At 36.7% G+C, this 15,920-nt stretch overlaps 3 protein-coding genes across 5 annotated transcripts; 2 read left to right on the plus strand and 1 right to left on the minus strand.

Moving 5' to 3' along the window:
* Window positions 1-1,552: 1,552 nt before the first annotated feature.
* On the plus strand, window positions 1,553-4,639 carry LOC103958716 (probable arabinosyltransferase ARAD1). The gene is made up of 4 exons (XM_009371022.3): window positions 1,553-1,836; window positions 2,023-2,103; window positions 2,275-3,311; window positions 3,891-4,639. The coding sequence occupies exons 3-4, from the start codon at window positions 2,334-2,336 to the stop codon at window positions 4,434-4,436; spliced, it is 1,524 nt and encodes a 507-aa protein (XP_009369297.2). The 5' UTR covers window positions 1,553-1,836; window positions 2,023-2,103; window positions 2,275-2,333; the 3' UTR covers window positions 4,437-4,639.
* A 2,379-nt stretch (window positions 4,640-7,018) lies between these two features.
* On the minus strand, window positions 7,019-11,192 carry LOC103958715. Of its 3 annotated transcripts, none has more exons than XM_009371017.3 (8): window positions 11,046-11,192; window positions 9,844-10,130; window positions 9,343-9,414; window positions 8,942-9,009; window positions 8,530-8,686; window positions 7,931-8,014; window positions 7,759-7,848; window positions 7,019-7,454 (listed from the first exon to the last, which is right to left on the minus strand). In XM_009371017.3, exons 2-8 carry the CDS (start codon window positions 10,108-10,110, stop codon window positions 7,332-7,334), a joined length of 861 nt encoding a protein of 286 aa, XP_009369292.2. In that variant the 5' UTR covers window positions 10,111-10,130; window positions 11,046-11,192; the 3' UTR covers window positions 7,019-7,331. The 3 variants fall into 3 exon arrangements, with proteins under 3 accessions (XP_009369292.2, XP_048445923.1, XP_048445924.1); XM_048589966.1 differs by having other exon boundaries at window positions 8,942-9,024; XM_048589967.1 differs by lacking the exon at window positions 11,046-11,192 and adding an exon at window positions 10,368-10,639 and having other exon boundaries at window positions 8,942-9,024.
* Window positions 11,193-13,318: 2,126 nt separating this feature from the next.
* LOC103958713 (protein EMBRYO DEFECTIVE 514) lies at window positions 13,319-15,112 on the plus strand. Its single transcript, XM_009371016.3, has 2 exons — window positions 13,319-13,726; window positions 14,643-15,112. Exons 1-2 carry the CDS (start codon window positions 13,361-13,363, stop codon window positions 14,952-14,954), a joined length of 678 nt encoding a protein of 225 aa, XP_009369291.1. The 5' UTR covers window positions 13,319-13,360; the 3' UTR covers window positions 14,955-15,112.
* Window positions 15,113-15,920: the final 808 nt, after the last annotated feature.

Below are 15,920 nucleotides of genomic sequence, written 5' to 3' on the forward strand. Positions count from 1 at the left end.
AGCCGAAAATTGAAAGGAGTGTTTAAGAGGTAAAAATAGGTGTATGGATAGCACAACATTAAATGGTAAGATCATTTCTCAATGACAATATATTTTCCCTACTCTTTAGTGACATAATTGGCCAGAAAGAAGGGCGAACAAGAAATATTCTTTGAGCCTCGCTTTGAACCATATCTCACATTTTTCATTTTCATACCCTATTGTATTTTCGTCTTAGACCTCAATTTGCATTTGGACGACGAGAATGACTCATTTGTAGTTTTGACAATGTGCAATGTACCCACTATAGAAGCTCTCTCTTCTCCAACGTACTCTTACAGTTCTGTCTCAACATCTTTTAGTAATTTTCTATGATGGGTTCTCCATGTTCGAATTTCTCTATCATTCGTCTACAACAAGGGCGAGTTTTTTGTTTTTGATTCGGGCATTGGAATGGTGAGAGAGACAGGAGGAGAAGGAGATGGATGATTGCAGTGCGTCATGGTGGTTTGGGTTTTCACGTTTCATTTTTTTCCCTATTTTTTAGTTAATTAACACTAGTTAAAAGTAGAATAAGTGTCGCTCAATATTATAATCTAGTGATATATAGGTCTAGGTTCGAATCTCGTGAATGGTGAATTTAATGTTAAATTAAGTTGCTCATTGTGTGGCTTAACCGAACTCTTCCTTCTTCTAACGTAAAAATACCAATATACTAAAAAAAAATAGAATAAGTGATGGACAGGTGTCAATTTCTGAAATAAGCCATAGAAAGGCTTGATCTCTCCAATTGTATCCGTTAAATTTGGTAGCAAATCCAACTTAAACTACTTTATTAGGCAACCAACTAAACGAAATGATAATAATTTATTTCTGTCGGTCAGGAATTTAACACGCCATCACAAGAAATTTGAAGCATATTTTTCGCAATGTCTTAAACAAAGGGCACTTTTTTGCAATTTTATTTTTCTAGATACTTCAAAATTTAGATTTTTATTTTGCATTTTAAATTTTTTATATTTAAAAAAAATACACTTATAAGAAAAAAAAGTAAAATAAAATGCTAATAACAATGCTTATAATACAATATTATTTCTTTTACTGTTCATAGCAGAAGTGAACTTATTTCATTTACACTATGTTTGAACGAAGGAAATAAACTTAGAATTTGGATAAAAGTAAGAATTTATAAATTGACATGCACTAATTCTCTTGTTTGGGTTCATAAACATAGAAATTTAGAATTTTCACATGGAAAAAAAAACTTGGAATTTGGGACCTCCAATTCCCAAGTTTAAATTCCATATAAATAGTTGTCATTTCTCAATTTCTATGATTAAAAGTTTAAAAATGACAAATTCGGTATTCAATTATATTATTCTTTTAGGTTAACCAAACAAGAAAATTCACAAATTCTAAAAAATAAAATCATGTCATTTCAATTGCCGTCATTTTAAAATTTTTTAATAATCTTAAATTTCTTCGTCCAAACATAATGTTAAATTTCTCGTCGTAATATGAAATCCTTTATTAATAGCCACGAGGACGAGCACACCATAGCAAAACTCATAAATCAATTCCCACGAGAATAAAGGTTTGATAAAGTCATGAGCTTTCTGTTCTCCATGTCATGGACTCATGAACAACCAAAAAGATTAATATAAAAGTATTATTTTCTTGATTTATCAAATGCCATAGCTTACAAGAAAGGTTAAGAAATAATAATTACATACTCATGGACTTTGTTCAAAGGTCCCTCTCCGTGTTTTAGCTTCCTCCTCCAAGCTTCGCCCCTTTTGCAGAAGTCTGAAAATATATATCTGCTTGCTGTGGAGTTTCAGAACCCCAGTTCATCAGGTAACAATCTTTTTTCTTTATGTAATCGACCCTTTTCGTGAAATCATGTTTCTGTAAAAACCCAGTTGAGAGATTTTATAAATTTGAATCCTGTCATGTTTTTCTGCTGCAATTTTTCATGTAGATAAATTGCTTAAGAATCCAAATAATTAAGTATAATTAAGTATTTATTCACTGTGTGTGCAGATTTATCACATTCTCAGTTGCTCTGGCTTTGATTTTAAGAGAGAGATTATGGTTTTCGAGAAATTCAAGGTTTTATGTGTAGTAAGTTCACAGAATATAGAGATTTATTTTCCTTGAATTGAATCTTGATGTTGCTGTTCTTAGAGATTTTAGCGAGTGGCAATCGAGCTGCTGTGTTAAGGATCTGAGCTGAAAGGCATTGGTTTTTAGAAGAGTAGCATTGATTGCATTCCTTATTTTGTGTAATTGCAGATGCTATCTTGTTCAATTTGCAAAATTTAGTAGAGTTTTAGTTGCCGGAAATTTCATCAATGTCGGAAAAGAGTAGGCTTCCATCGAAGTTTCTTTTCTACTTGATAACGATTTCATTGTTCCTTTTAATCTCTTCTTCTGTCTTCCTACTTCAGTTTAGCAATACTTCCTTTACACCGAGTTCAGTGTTTAAGCTTATTCTTCTCAATGGCACGTCGGTGTACTTTGAGCCCCTTTTGAAAAGTAGGCAGAAAAACCTTCTTTTCCTCCCCTCTGAGGTTCCCCTGGTTGATGCTGGAATATCCACAAAAATAAGTGAATTGGGATGTGAAGACTCCAATTCAAGCAAGAAGTTGGAATCTTTAGGAAAAAAGAAAACGATTGCTTGTGACTCAACTCAGGCTCTCTTGAGGGTGTTTATGTATGAGTTGCCTCCGGAGTTTCACTTTGGGTTATTAGCTTGGAAGGGTAAGGAGAATCAAACTTGGCCAAATGTCAAAAACCCAAGTTCTATTCCAGCTTACCCAGGTGGCCTGAATTTACAGCACAGTATCGAATACTGGCTTACCCTTGATCTTCTATCATCAAGTCTTCCGACTGTGGTCAGACCATGCACAGTAGTCAGGGTGCACAATTCAAGCCAAGCAGATGTTATTTTTGTGCCGTTCTTCGCATCTCTGAGTTACAACAGGCATTCTAAGCTTCGTGGAAAGGAGAAAGTAAGTGTGAACAAGAAGTTGCAGGAAGAGTTGGTGCAGTATTTGATGGGTCGGGAGGAATGGAAAAGAAAGGGTGGGAAGGATCATTTAATAGTTGCTCACCATCCCAATAGCATGTTAGATGCAAGAAAGAAATTAGGCTCTGCAATGTTTGTGCTTGCGGATTTTGGAAGATACCCTGCTGAAATAGCAAATATTGAGAAGGACATAATTGCTCCTTACAGACATTTGGTGATGACCATTCAGAGCAGCAAATCAGCCTCATTCAATGAGCGTCCTATACTATTATACTTCCGAGGAGCAATATACAGGAAAGATGTATGTTTTTCCTTCACTTACATCTTCTCATACAGTCTTTTACATTATATTTGTTTTGAATGGGTTGATAATGGTGCTAAATACATGATGAAATTTGATTCAATTAGCTTATGTTACTCCAAATTTGATCTCTGAATGAATTGCCTGGAAATTAGGAATTTTTTAAAAAGGGCTGTTTCATTAGCTTTATATTTTCAGTCTTCTGTGCCAAGTTGAAATAGAGGAGCAAACAATTCGTTTTAATACTAATGGAATTTTAGTGCATAAACCAGTCCTCAATGCAGGGCACTCCAGAACTGATTGCTAACTTGATATAGTATGTCAATGCATCTTAATTCCAGACAAAGTGTTTGTATCGTGAATCGTGATCAACGTGATCTATTTCATAATCCTACTTTGATTTATTCTGGTTTCTGATGCACTTTTATCGTTGTTGCTGGTGCTTTGTTACCAAAAAGCTGGTCTTTTGTGGTGCTTCCCTGCTTCCTTTACATTGTGCACTAGATTATTTTAGTAATAATCAGTTTTATAATTGTCGATAATATCTTACTTGTGGTTCTCTTTACTGTACTAAACTAGGGAGGAAAAGTTCGACAGGAATTGTATTATCTTCTTAAAGACGAGAAAGATGTATACTTCACTTTTGGTAGCGTTCGAGGGAATGGTATTAACAAGGCAAGCCAAGGAATGGCCTCATCAAAGTTTTGCCTGAATCTTGCTGGTGATACCCCTTCCTCAAATCGCCTATTTGATGCCATCGCCAGCCAGTGTGTTCCTGTGATAATTAGTGATGAGATTGAGCTACCATTTGAAGATTTCTTAGACTACTCACAGTTTTGCATATTTGTTCACTCATCTGACGCTATTAAGAAGGGTTACCTACTGAATCTTCTGCGAGGAATCAAGCAAGAAACGTGGACCAAGATGTGGGAAAGGTTGAAGGAAGTTGTACATCATTTTGAATATCAGTATCCATCCCAGCCTGGTGATGCCGTTGATATGATATGGCAGGCAGTTGCTCATAAGGAAACCTCTATACAATTTAAATTTCACAGGAAGAAGAGATATGACAGGTCAACATCTGATATAAGAGCGAATGACACTCGCCCGTATGAAAGAGTTTGAAATGTTTAGTCACTAAGATCTCTTGACCACATCGCGGAAACATCACAAGTTCGCTAAAGGTGGAGTACAAGAGAGGCACAGACTAAGTTGAGAACTTGAGACATGTAAGGATTTTGTTTTAGACAGTATATATTTGTGCCATCGGTACTGATTGTAGTTGTAGTTTACGTAATAATTTTCAATCCAATTATTTCGTTTTTTAATTTTTCAACGAAGAATTAGTTCTATCGTCACGGCTACTATTCGTGAAATTTTGACTGTTTTGATGAAACTAGACAGAAAATGCAAAACTATTCACAACACAGAATCATAGAAGTCCGTAGCTTTTATAGAGAAAAATCAGAAATGCATCTAATCTGTGAGAGCCAGCATCATCATTTTCTCAAAGTATTCAGCTATTAGTTAGGACCTAGGTTTATACAATACAGATGATGCTAGCTCGATGATCGGGTTTAAGCTGCAGTTCTTCAGCTCAACAAAAAAACTTTCGACTAAAAAACAAACGAAAACATATAATTCTAACCAAATTGGATGCCCGCCACCCCGTTGAACCTTTCTGTATTAGTTACCGCCATACGGGCTTCTTCTGCGTGAAAATACTCTGTTGCCAGCTTCTTCTCCCCATAGCTAAGTGCATCAGCATCCTGTCAACTTCTGTTGTGAATGGGGTCGGATCCTCTTCGAACTTTTCTTTTGTTTGACTGATTCGCATCGAATGTCATCGAAGGTGCAGGTGCCAAAGTCATCTTAGCTTCCAAATCCTCTACAGCAACAGCCTTAAAAAGATGCAAGCTTTTAAGAAATGGCAAGTGCCCTTTGTCCCATCTCAGAGCCAAATCTCTGTTTCTTAAGCCGGAAACCTTTTCGGGTTGAAGGGCTAGAAACCCAATGCAAACAAGAAGAAGAAGAGCCCTTCTGTAAGCTAAAAACCCCATGCTTTTGAAGCTATCTGTGTTTGGATAAGAGATTGAGTGCTAGTGTTTGTTATGGTTTCATTCCCTGTGAGAACAAGCCAAGGGAATGTCTTTTATGGGATTTGGAGGACTCTAAAGGCATAAAGCACAAAGGGAGGCCCCTCAGAAGAAGGGCAGGCAGAATATGTAGGGAAGATTTAGATTCACCTTAATCATAAGCAGCCTGCCACAGAAGCAATATATAAGGCTGTTTTAGAAGACTCTGACAGGTTTGAATCAAAAGTTAAGTTGGAACACTACCCTTGGGAAGCCAAGTATCTTTCTCTCTATCACTTCCCTACCTCTTTTTTTACCAAACAAAGACCAGTTTTGTGTATCTTGAATGCTTTTCCAACATGCCACCTCATCTGGCCATGCTGACGTGTAGAGTTCTTACGAGCTCCTCATCGCTTGAAAATCTTCAGTCAGGCCGCCTAATCAAGCAGATGGTTCGATCAACATCACAAAAAGAACAAATTCCCTATATTTCAAGAGAAAAACTTGGGTAAGGACACATAATCACGTCATCTGTAAAACACCTCTTGCAAAAGTATAGAATGGTCCCACCTGATCCAAGTTGATCCACCCAGTGTAAAAAATACTCTAATGAAACAACACCGAAATTTCTATCGTACTTTGGTCTCATTCAATCCTAGATCCCACCCTGCCCAAAAAATCTCTTAACGCACCTCAACCATTTTGGTTGCAGCAGCCAGTTCCATATTTAGATAACAAACGCGGCCAAAAAAGCCATCAAAAGTAGAGATGTAGGAGTAATGGTGGGGAATAGAAATCCCTCCCACCAAAAAAAACACTCCAAATAACCAAACCAACCAACCAACAGCAAAGCTTTATGCAGCTTAACTTGCTTTAAGTTAACAACTAGCTTTAGAATTCCAAGCTCTTTCCTCCATACACCAAAAAATCCCAGTCTTTGTTTCTTGTGCTGAATGGAATTCCTTTATGCTTTTCTTTCCCCTCTCTTTAAATTGCTTAGCCCTTAAAACCCTAATTCAAACTTTCAAAGAAATACATTTTGTTCTTGCATATATGGCCTCCCCATCTCCTTTCTTTTTCTTCTTTATATATATCTCGCTTACCCACAAAGACCATTGTCCTTTTTTTTCCTTCTGGTTGTAAACGTGAGTCAGATCAGTTAATTAGAGTAGAGGTCTCAACCCTTTGAACATGAGTTTGAATTTCTTTTCTCGTAGATTTGAAGAGTTTAGAATATCGTTTTGAAATAGAAACGAAAAGAAACAAAATCGATGAGGAGGTGGACTGGTCATGGTCCAAGCTGGACGTGTGCTTTGAGAGCTGTATTAAAGCAAAAGAATTTGAATGGAACGTTTGCTTTCTAAAATCATCCTTCACCATCACATTTAACTTTAACAACTACAACACAAGATGATAGGGTTTTCTTGAACAATCAGACTTCAAGAAAGCATTGGTGTGTGATGCACCTAAAAACTTGAAATCCCAAATCATCATATTCCAACTAGATTGGCTTCAACTAGCGCTTTCCACACTCAGGAGTGCCTGAGAGCAAAGCGAACCAGCCGTTGGCACAGTCTGGTTTAGTGCGCGACTCCAAAACCGGAAAACATAAAACTAGGTTACATAAGAACAGGATACTAACACACGATGCATGTAAAGTAGATGTTTTAGTTTGCAACTACAATCAGTAGAAATACAGCTCTTTCGACAGCAGTTTACCGTGCAGCAGAACTGCTGCGGTGATAACAAAGGTTATGTACAAAACACGAGCTTGAAGAGTATGTAAAATAATTCGATTACAGGTACACGACAGTATGAAAGCTAAAGCCTTCTGATCTTCCTCTTTAATGCTAATAGCATAAACAGACACAACACGCTCATATTTCGAGTCCCAACACAATCCTCTTCACCAAAGTAGAACATTGCCATAGTTGACGACATCATATCACTGAATTGGCTCCTGATGGGGAGTCACTGCAGGTCCCGGAGCTATTGTGAACTGCAAGCCCCTGCGATGCCCTGCCTGCAGCATAAATGCAACCTCAGTTGCCGCAAGTGCTGCTGCTTCCTGGATCAACAGTAGCATATGAACAAATTAGTGTGTAATTAAAAAGAACATATTAAAATTTGCATTTACAATCATCTGCCGACCAGAAAGCTTCTGGTAAATGGCAAACAAAAGTTGTCTGGGACATGATTCCTACTTTCTTTTAGTGCAGTCAGAAGCATGCCAAAGCTTGTTCAGCTTCATTATGTAACCAATCTCAGAGACGTTATGTAACCAATCTCAGAGATGATATCTCATATCACCAAGGATATATAAAAAGTGATTATTCTTGGGTTTCTCCAAGACAGCAGAGCCCAGAACTAACCTGTCTTTGCCTTCGACGTTGTAATATGCTGATGGCCCAAGCCATAATGTAGCATGGGAGAAGAAAACCAGCAGCCCGGAGCAAGAAAAGCTGTTAACAATTGATCATTTAGTTAGATAGTGAAACAATCTGAAATGTTATAAGAAACATCCAACATGATTATGGCACTTACAGAAAAAAAGGTGGATGCATCATCATCATCCCCGTCACCGTTGGGAAGGGTCAACGCATGCCTCAAGAGGAGAAGAGCCATTAACTGCCAAGGAACAATACAGGAGAACAATAGAAATTAGATTAAATTTTCTTATTCAACTGAGATTAGAGCATGTTGCTGAGGTTTAAACTTTGAATGCGCATAGCAACAAGTTGCAGGGCCTAGAACAGAACCTGCAACTAGTTACACCAGTTCAGAATGACTAGAGAGAAAAGGTGTACTAAGAAAATAGAATTGTACGTAAAATATAAAGTTAAATATTAGGGATATTCTTCAGGAAAGTGATATTCACACACCCATTTTACCTCTCACACACCCTTGTTTTGGCAATTGATCTTCTTCAATTCATTCTTAGGGGTGTGTGGGAAGTAAAAGTGGTTGTGTGGATAGCACTACCCTATTCTTTATAGCTGACAAAAGCATCAGCTAGGTTGTCCTCATCGTGTGATAAGATCCATAAATTAAAATCAGAACAAAAATGAGATGACAGTATGCCATTCCAACATGCCCTACTACAGAAAAACAACACATCCGTAATGGTGGTAACTATGGCTTACAATTAGAGCAGCAGAGCGGCAAAAGGCTGCTCCACTAGCATTTGTGTCAGCATACTCATCATATTCGGCCTCTAGAATGTGGCGTTCAGCCGCTGCCATTGCTAATAGTCGAGGATCACGCAAATCCAAAGGAGTACCAGAGATTGTCCAACCATCACTGTCAGGCAGATCCAAGAAGCAAAACAACAAAAGATCAAAACAGATAAGAGTCATAGATAAAGCTGTATGTTGTATTGACCTGAAGAATGGTAATGCAATGATACGGGTGGGGATAAAGTAATACACAAAAACAAGCAAAGTCCTTATCACATCTGGCCAAAGCTAATTTGAAAAACTGAAAGATAAAACGAGAAAAGAATCCTTAGTAACAACATGAACAAGTTTGTAAAGCATATGTAAAATCTAAACTTGCCTGATGTCAATTGTGGTATCTTCAGACTGAGGGGGAGGTGGTGGGGCAGTATAACCATGTTGGTATGGCTGTACATCAGGAAACTTTTCGTAAAAGTCCACTCAATGACTTGCAATTCACAAATGGAATAAATTCATAATAACCAATTGAAATGACCTAACAGCAAATGGTCACATGATGTTACTATATTACGCGGATGCATCATCATAATTTATTGATAAAAACCAAATATCTTTCTCATAATACAACATTGAATTTCATGCTTTCCAGAAAACAAAGGCATGACTAAGATAGCTTCAAACAAAGTGAAGTTGCTTACTTGTATGAACGGAACAAATTCTCTACTTAAAAAATCATAAAAAAAATGACAATTGCAGATGGTAAGGATTCTAGAAATTTACCTGATGACAAATTTCACAAATTATATCTCCTTTCTCATTGCACCATCGCTGGACACACTTCCTATGAGCAAACTGGACCAAAAAAAAAAAAAAAAAAGAAAGAAATCATTGGCATTGGATATCAATATATAATTATGAGCATGATTCCAAAGTTCAAACAATTAGTATGCAGTAAAAACTTCATATATAGCTAAGATCTCTCCATATAATTAAACCATAAACTAAAAGGGACTTCAAGAGCACAAACTGATTTGAGCATATAGCTGTCACTGACTAACTGCAGTGGAGAATATATTTTGAACAAAGTCGCTAACAACAATCGTATTTAAACACCAAGAGTATCCTACTTCAAGAATTTCTCTATTGCAAATGTTGACATATTTAAGTAATTAGGGTCAAAGGAAATAAACGAGTGACAACCCTCCCCCACAGCCCCCTCCAAAAAAAATATAAAAAATTTCTAGTTTAAAGAAATGGATAGATATCAATAGATAAACGTACCTTTAAGCTGCCACTGCAAGAACAGGGGACCTCCAAATTCTTAACGCTGTCTTCTTCCTGGCAAATGCGACATTCAACCGTCTGAATCAGAGGCTCTTCTTCTTCAGATACAGTCTTCTCCCCCACTCCCTTAACATCAATGGCACAAGTGGGTAGCTTAGCAGAGTGGGAGCATGAACCCTCTACAGAAGATCCTGGGGTCTCACTCCCTTGCAAGCTTTCAGGTTTTGTGAAGTGGTCAACACACAACACCAGGTGATCACCCATTCGCACTCAAATTAAAGCTCCTGCATCCACAACACAGAGAAAAAAAAATTCAATCATTCAACACAATCTCCTTCAAAATACAGTAAGATACACCAAATTGAAAGTTAGAAATGTTAAAAAAAGTCACGTTTATGGGTTCCATTGATCATGGAAGAAAGAAGTACTGCATAGAAGTGCATAAAAATTTAAGAAATCGGATCTTAAATCCTATTTCTTTCAGTATCTAGACCTAGAAGAACGAATGGCAAGGCATTGACCTAGACAATAACGTTCTAATCGAACTTCTCTACTATCCTCCTCAGTTCTACTGGAAACCAAGCCGAAAGCAAAGCCTTCAAATTTCTACAACAGCTCGAAATTACCCTGCATTTGAAATTTCTACAACAAAAAGGCAGGTAACCAAACATTAAAGCTTCAAACTTTCCGAAACTACCCTGCATTCGATCGATTTCAGCCGCGTGTTCGGATGCTAGTAAGAACATAACACAAAAGGCGAAACAAAAGGCAAAGAAATCAAACAATCTAACATTGTATACTATTAAACCGATACAGCACGACCAATGCCTCCATTGATTCCATCTAATTTTCCAAAATAACTTAAGCAATAAGAAAGCCGAGAAAAAGGAATCACCTCCTTTCTCAGCTACCAAACAAAAAATCCCACACTTTGCCGAATCCCTAACCCACCAAAATCCCCAAACTTCCCCTACCCAAATCGACACCCGAATTCCACAAAACACACCGATTCGATTCAATCGCCGATCCATGAAACCTAAAAATTCACAACCCAGATCGAAATGCAACAACTTTATGATTCTCAACACCGAAAATTGAAGAATCTACACCAAAAAATGCATTGTAAAAATCCAGAAAACGGAATTTATAAGAAATTAAACAAATTGGGGAAAAAAAGAAGAATCAAAATTCGAAAGTACCTATGAAAAGACCTGGAATTTGAGCTGTAGAAACTCTTGAGAAATTCTTCTCTTGTGAAAATATCTTGCCCTTTAACCTTTTGCTTTTCCACGATAGTGAAACAAAAAGTTTAGTTTAATTTAATTTAATTTCTAAGGCATCCAGGTTCGGATTCAAAGAGCCTACGTTCGGTAACGTCCATCCAAAGCTAGGGCCAGAATCCTCTGTAGATTCTGTACCAAATGGAGGGTTTCAGTTCATCTTGACCGTTGAGAGAGACATGAGTGTGACTTGGACGGTGCAGATGTACCTCGCTCTGCGCACGAGATTTAGCGCGTGTTTCAACATTAACGGTCACGGATGCGTGTCCGCATGATGTTATATAGTAGGTAACCATTCCCAACAAAAGTAACCAGTTTTAAGTTTCACTATAAATCTCGTGATTTAGTTGGTTAAATGTATTCATTTTTGTATTTAAAATCTCGGGTTCAATTCTTTCTCTATTTAATTATCGCTCGTAAATAAAAACAAAAACAAGCATATAGAAAACTCTAAGTAGAAGATGAAAACAAGCATAATCTAATTTGTATTTACCCAAAAAAGATCAAAGAACATTGTCAGCTGAACTTTTTTATTAGGGTTTTTTTTCTTCTTTTTATTAAAAATGATAGAGTAATTTTGAATTTTTCATGGTAACTTGTAAAATTGAATGTTTGACATACAAGCATTGAACGGTTCATGAACATATGAGACTCTCCTAGAAACACCACTTATCATTACTTGACCTTTTACCATGTTGAAACAAGTGTGCAAATTTTGTGATCCCTTTACTCTTTCTTGTCACTTCCAATGAAAGATTTAGGGAAATATTACACTAAAACATACATTAAAAAATATCAAACAATAACTGCTTTTGAAAGAAGCACTTTAACTCGTACGTTTTTTTTTTTTTTTGGCTTGAAGAGCTTTTATTACAAACAGGGTGAAATTTTTATTAAAAGTCGAAGTTCTCATTTGAAATTTTTTTTTTAGGAAACACTTAACGTGTGCTTTTTCAAAAAGCAATTATACGACCTAGAAGAACTTCTATGCTTTTTATGCAAAATGCATGCAATAAAAAATGTATTCAGGACTTGTAAGTACTTTTAAAATGACTAAAATTGCTTTCAGTTAGCACTTTTGGAACCAAGTCTTATGGCTGGTTTGGTATTGCTATGCTTTGAAAAAAAACTACTTCTGATGTGTTATGAGAATAATCTCATTTTTGCTGCTTCACGTTTTTAGCTTTTTCTCACCTAAAACTGTGAAAATAAGTTGTTTTTAAGTGTTTACCAAATACCTTTTTTAGCTTAGTTTTATTTATTTATTTTTATTATACCTATTTTTTATAAAAGCACCTCAGTACCAAACCAATACTTAGTGAAATGTAAGTAAATTTTGGAAAAGCACTTAAAGTGCTTCCTGTAAGAAACATAGCCGGTGTTTCTTGCATGAAACACTTCAAGTGCTTTTGGAACCTAAAAACACTTTCAGTCATTTTAAAAACATGTCTAACCCTTTTGGAATGATACATAAACAAAAGCCTTTACATATTGTAACTGCTTAGTGCTTTCTAATAAAAAAACTTGTAACCAATTTTATTCAAGTGATGTTGTAACTAATATATGATAAATTATTAAGAGAGAAATTCAAACACAAGTACATAGCGATATCATACAATAACCAATTTAGCTATGAATATCATATTTTTGTATTTAACTACATCTATATGTGAATATTTTCAAACAAAAATATTATTCATACAACATTTTTCACGCCACATTGGTAATAAAGATGAACCCACATACGTTGATGAGTTATACTCTATTAAAAAAAAAGTACAAATATAATACAAAATTATATTAAGTGTAACATTACTCAATTTTAAATATTTTATATGTTGTTATAATTATTTTTCACAAGGGAAAAAAGGAAATATATAATAACCGGTTGCCCAACGGAATGTGAAATTATTGCGCGAACCGGATTCCACCTCAAAGAGAGGTTACAATAGGAAAAGGATCATCGCCGGATCCTTGTTATGGAGATCATAGGATTTCGTGATCGTAATCGTTCATCGTATATCGTACGATCAATTTTTATTAAGTATTTTTTATATTTAATTTTAAATTTTAAATTCATGATTTCTGACCGCACGATATACAATGAATGATTACAATCACGAAATCTAAAATCTAGGGTGAGGATCTTTTTCCGTTACCGTATACTATCTTCCCATATATAAACAACCCAAAATCCTAGGTTTTGCCTTCACACACAATCACAACCAGACAGTATGGCAGAGAAACTCCCCGAAACTGAAGCCGCCGCCCCTGCCACCGCTGCCGCCGCTGAAGATATGGACCTAGAAACTTCAGAGCCCGCCGCGGCTCAAAATCCGGACGAGGTCGAAGCTACTGACGGGGAGGCTGAGGCGAACTCGAAGCGGGTGAGGGACGAGGAGGGGAGTGAAGAAAACGATGCAAAGAAGACGAAAGTGGAGAAGTCGCCGGAGGAAGAACGGTTTGAGAAGAAATTTGAGGAAGGAGAGAAGTCGGGTCGGGTCAGCTTGGGTCCGAAGAGTTTTGGGTCGTCGGTGGAGATGTTCGACTACTTCTACAAGTTCCTCCATTACTGGCCTACTGATCTCAATGTCAATAAGGTACCGAAACAACGCTATGAATTTGTTTTTAATCTTTGAGCTCTGTTTTTAATATGCTGAAAGTTAAAGATTGGAACTTTTTGTTAGTGGATAGCAATAGAATGTGTGATTTATTTAATTTGGTGTTTTGTAATTGGATTAATTTGGATTTGGGAAATTTGGTTTTGGGTTGTTTGCTTTCCTCTGTTTGGTTGATCATCAACTGCTGCGGGTTTGGTGTATTACCCAGTTTTACAAATAGGTTTTTGTTTTAATCAGTAAAGTCGGAGATGTTGTGTTTGATTTATTCAATCCGATTGCTAGAAAGATGGGAGGGCAAGAACATAAGATGCACAAATCACTTTCCAACCGAAAATATTGGTTTCGAGTTGAATGTTATGTTTTGAATTTGAGTGAGTATTACCATTTATGCGTTTGAAGATCTAATTTAAGCGTGAATGTGAATTCTATTAGAATTTGGTAGGAAGCTCGAACATGGTAGTTCTTTGGTCTTTGCTACATTAAGAATCTGTTCACAGCATTCTGGATTCGAGTTGAATGTTATGTTTTGAATTTGAGTGCGTATTATTCATTTATGCTTTTGAAGATCTAATTCACGCGTGAATGTGATTTCTCTTCGAATTTGGTAGGAAGCTCGTTTGTGGTAATTCTTTGGTCTTTGCTACATTAAACCTAGAATCTGTTCACATCAATCTGTATTTGAGTTCATAGAGTTGAGTTATGCTTACACAACGAGATCAGCTCTAGATTTTTCAACTAAAACGTGGTTAATTTTGTAAGATTTGTGTGAATTGGTTGTGATTGCATCATATAGTGCCTTGATTTTGAGTTCACTGCCCTACATTATATCTCTTGTTATTGGATGATTTTTTTTTTTTTGTTTATTTTGTTTTTGAAATTCATGTTATATTTGCAGTATGAATATCTGGTTTTGCTGGACTTGCTTAAGAAGGGTCATGCCGAGCCTGATAAGAAGATTGGCGGAGGGGTCAAGGCTTTCCAAGTTCGGATCCATCCGTTGTATAAAAGCAGGTGCTTCTTCCTCATTAGGGAAGATGAAGTTGTTGATGATTTTAGCTTCAGGAAGTGTGTGGACCATATACTTCCCTTGCCTGAGAACATGAAAGCAAACGCTGAAGCCAATAAAGTCTTAGGTGGCAAGGGCGGCAGGGGTGGTGGCGGTGGTGGAGGCTGGCGTGGTCGTGGAAGGGGTAAGCCGAGAAACTGAAATGTAGTCTCTAGTTTCCCGTTGCTCGCGTTTGTGTTTAGCAAAGTTTCAAAGTAGAAAAGTTTTGGACCTGGTTATATTACTTCTATTTTATTGAAGCTAAAACAGTTTGTGTCTATCCAAATTTTGATTCTTAATGACTTCTTTTGCTGTTTCTATTGTTATTTTGTGGTGGCTTTTTATCTAAAATGGTTCCTGAGATTTACATAACACATCACTTTTCTGAGATTGAAAATCAATAGAACTGGTTGTTGAGATTGTCTACCATCCATTATTTTGGTCATTCTGTTAAAAACTTCGTTAAGTGATTCGGAGCTCTTGGCCGGAAGTTTGAGCAATTTTCAAAGCTTCGTAACTCAATTGTTTCTTAACCAAATTTGACCCATAATATATCAAAATGAAGATAGGAAAGTGTAGAACAATATTATATCCATTTGGAAGCCCAATGGTTGCCTAAGATGACTGGAAAATAGCCTGAAATTTGACTGGTCCGTGGGAAAACTGGAAAATATACCGAAAACTGGGTAAACTTTAAATGTTCATAACTTCTTCAATACTTAACAAAATTGAGTGATTCAAAAACGAAAATCATCTCGACGAGACGAAGAGAATGGTACCTTTCTCGAAGGCTAAATCGTCGTGGTTAGGCCAGAAAACGACTCAAAAGTGGCTAACTTGATGACCAAGACAGTCATTTTCGAGCTGTTTTCCGGCCAAACCACAGCGAGTCAATCTTCGAGAAAGTACCATTCTCTTTGTCTCGTCGAGAAGTATGATTTTCATTTTTGAATCACTCGATTTCGTTGAGTATTGAATAAGTTATAAACGTTTAAAGTTTACCTAGTTCTCGGCAAGTTTTCCAGTTTTCCCGCGGACTAGTCACCTTTTAGGCTATTTTTCGGCCATCTTAGGCAAACATTGGGCTTCCAAATGGGTATAATCATGTTCTACACTTTCCTATCTTCA

Source organism: the organism of the source record quoted next, unplaced genomic scaffold (assembly GCF_019419815.1).
Source record: "Pyrus x bretschneideri cultivar Hongxiangsu unplaced genomic scaffold, Pyrus_bretschneideri_v1 Contig3, whole genome shotgun sequence".
In the NCBI taxonomy this organism is placed as follows: Eukaryota; Viridiplantae; Streptophyta; class Magnoliopsida; order Rosales; family Rosaceae; genus Pyrus; species Pyrus x bretschneideri.

Bases quoted from the DNA above. Each gene is read 5' to 3' on its own strand.
- LOC103958716 (XM_009371022.3), top strand. From the start codon at position 2,334: ATGTCGGAAAAGAGTAGGCTTCCATCGAAGTTTCTTTTCTACTTGATA. The intron at 3,312-3,890 runs GTATGTTTTTCC...GTACTAAACTAG, and splicing joins GAGCAATATACAGGAAAGAT to GGAGGAAAAGTTCGACAGGA.
- LOC103958715 (XM_048589966.1), bottom strand. From the start codon at position 10,110: ATGGGTGATCACCTGGTGTTGTGTGTTGACCACTTCACAAAACCTGAA. The intron at 9,415-9,843 runs GTACGTTTATCT...TTTTTGGTCCAG, and splicing joins CTTGCAGTGGCAGCTTAAAG to TTTGCTCATAGGAAGTGTGT. The intron at 9,025-9,342 runs GTAAATTTCTAG...TTTTACGAAAAG, and splicing joins TTTGTGAAATTTGTCATCAG to TTTCCTGATGTACAGCCATA.
- LOC103958713 (XM_009371016.3), top strand. From the start codon at position 13,361: ATGGCAGAGAAACTCCCCGAAACTGAAGCCGCCGCCCCTGCCACCGCT. The intron at 13,727-14,642 runs GTACCGAAACAA...TTATATTTGCAG, and splicing joins CTGATCTCAATGTCAATAAG to TATGAATATCTGGTTTTGCT.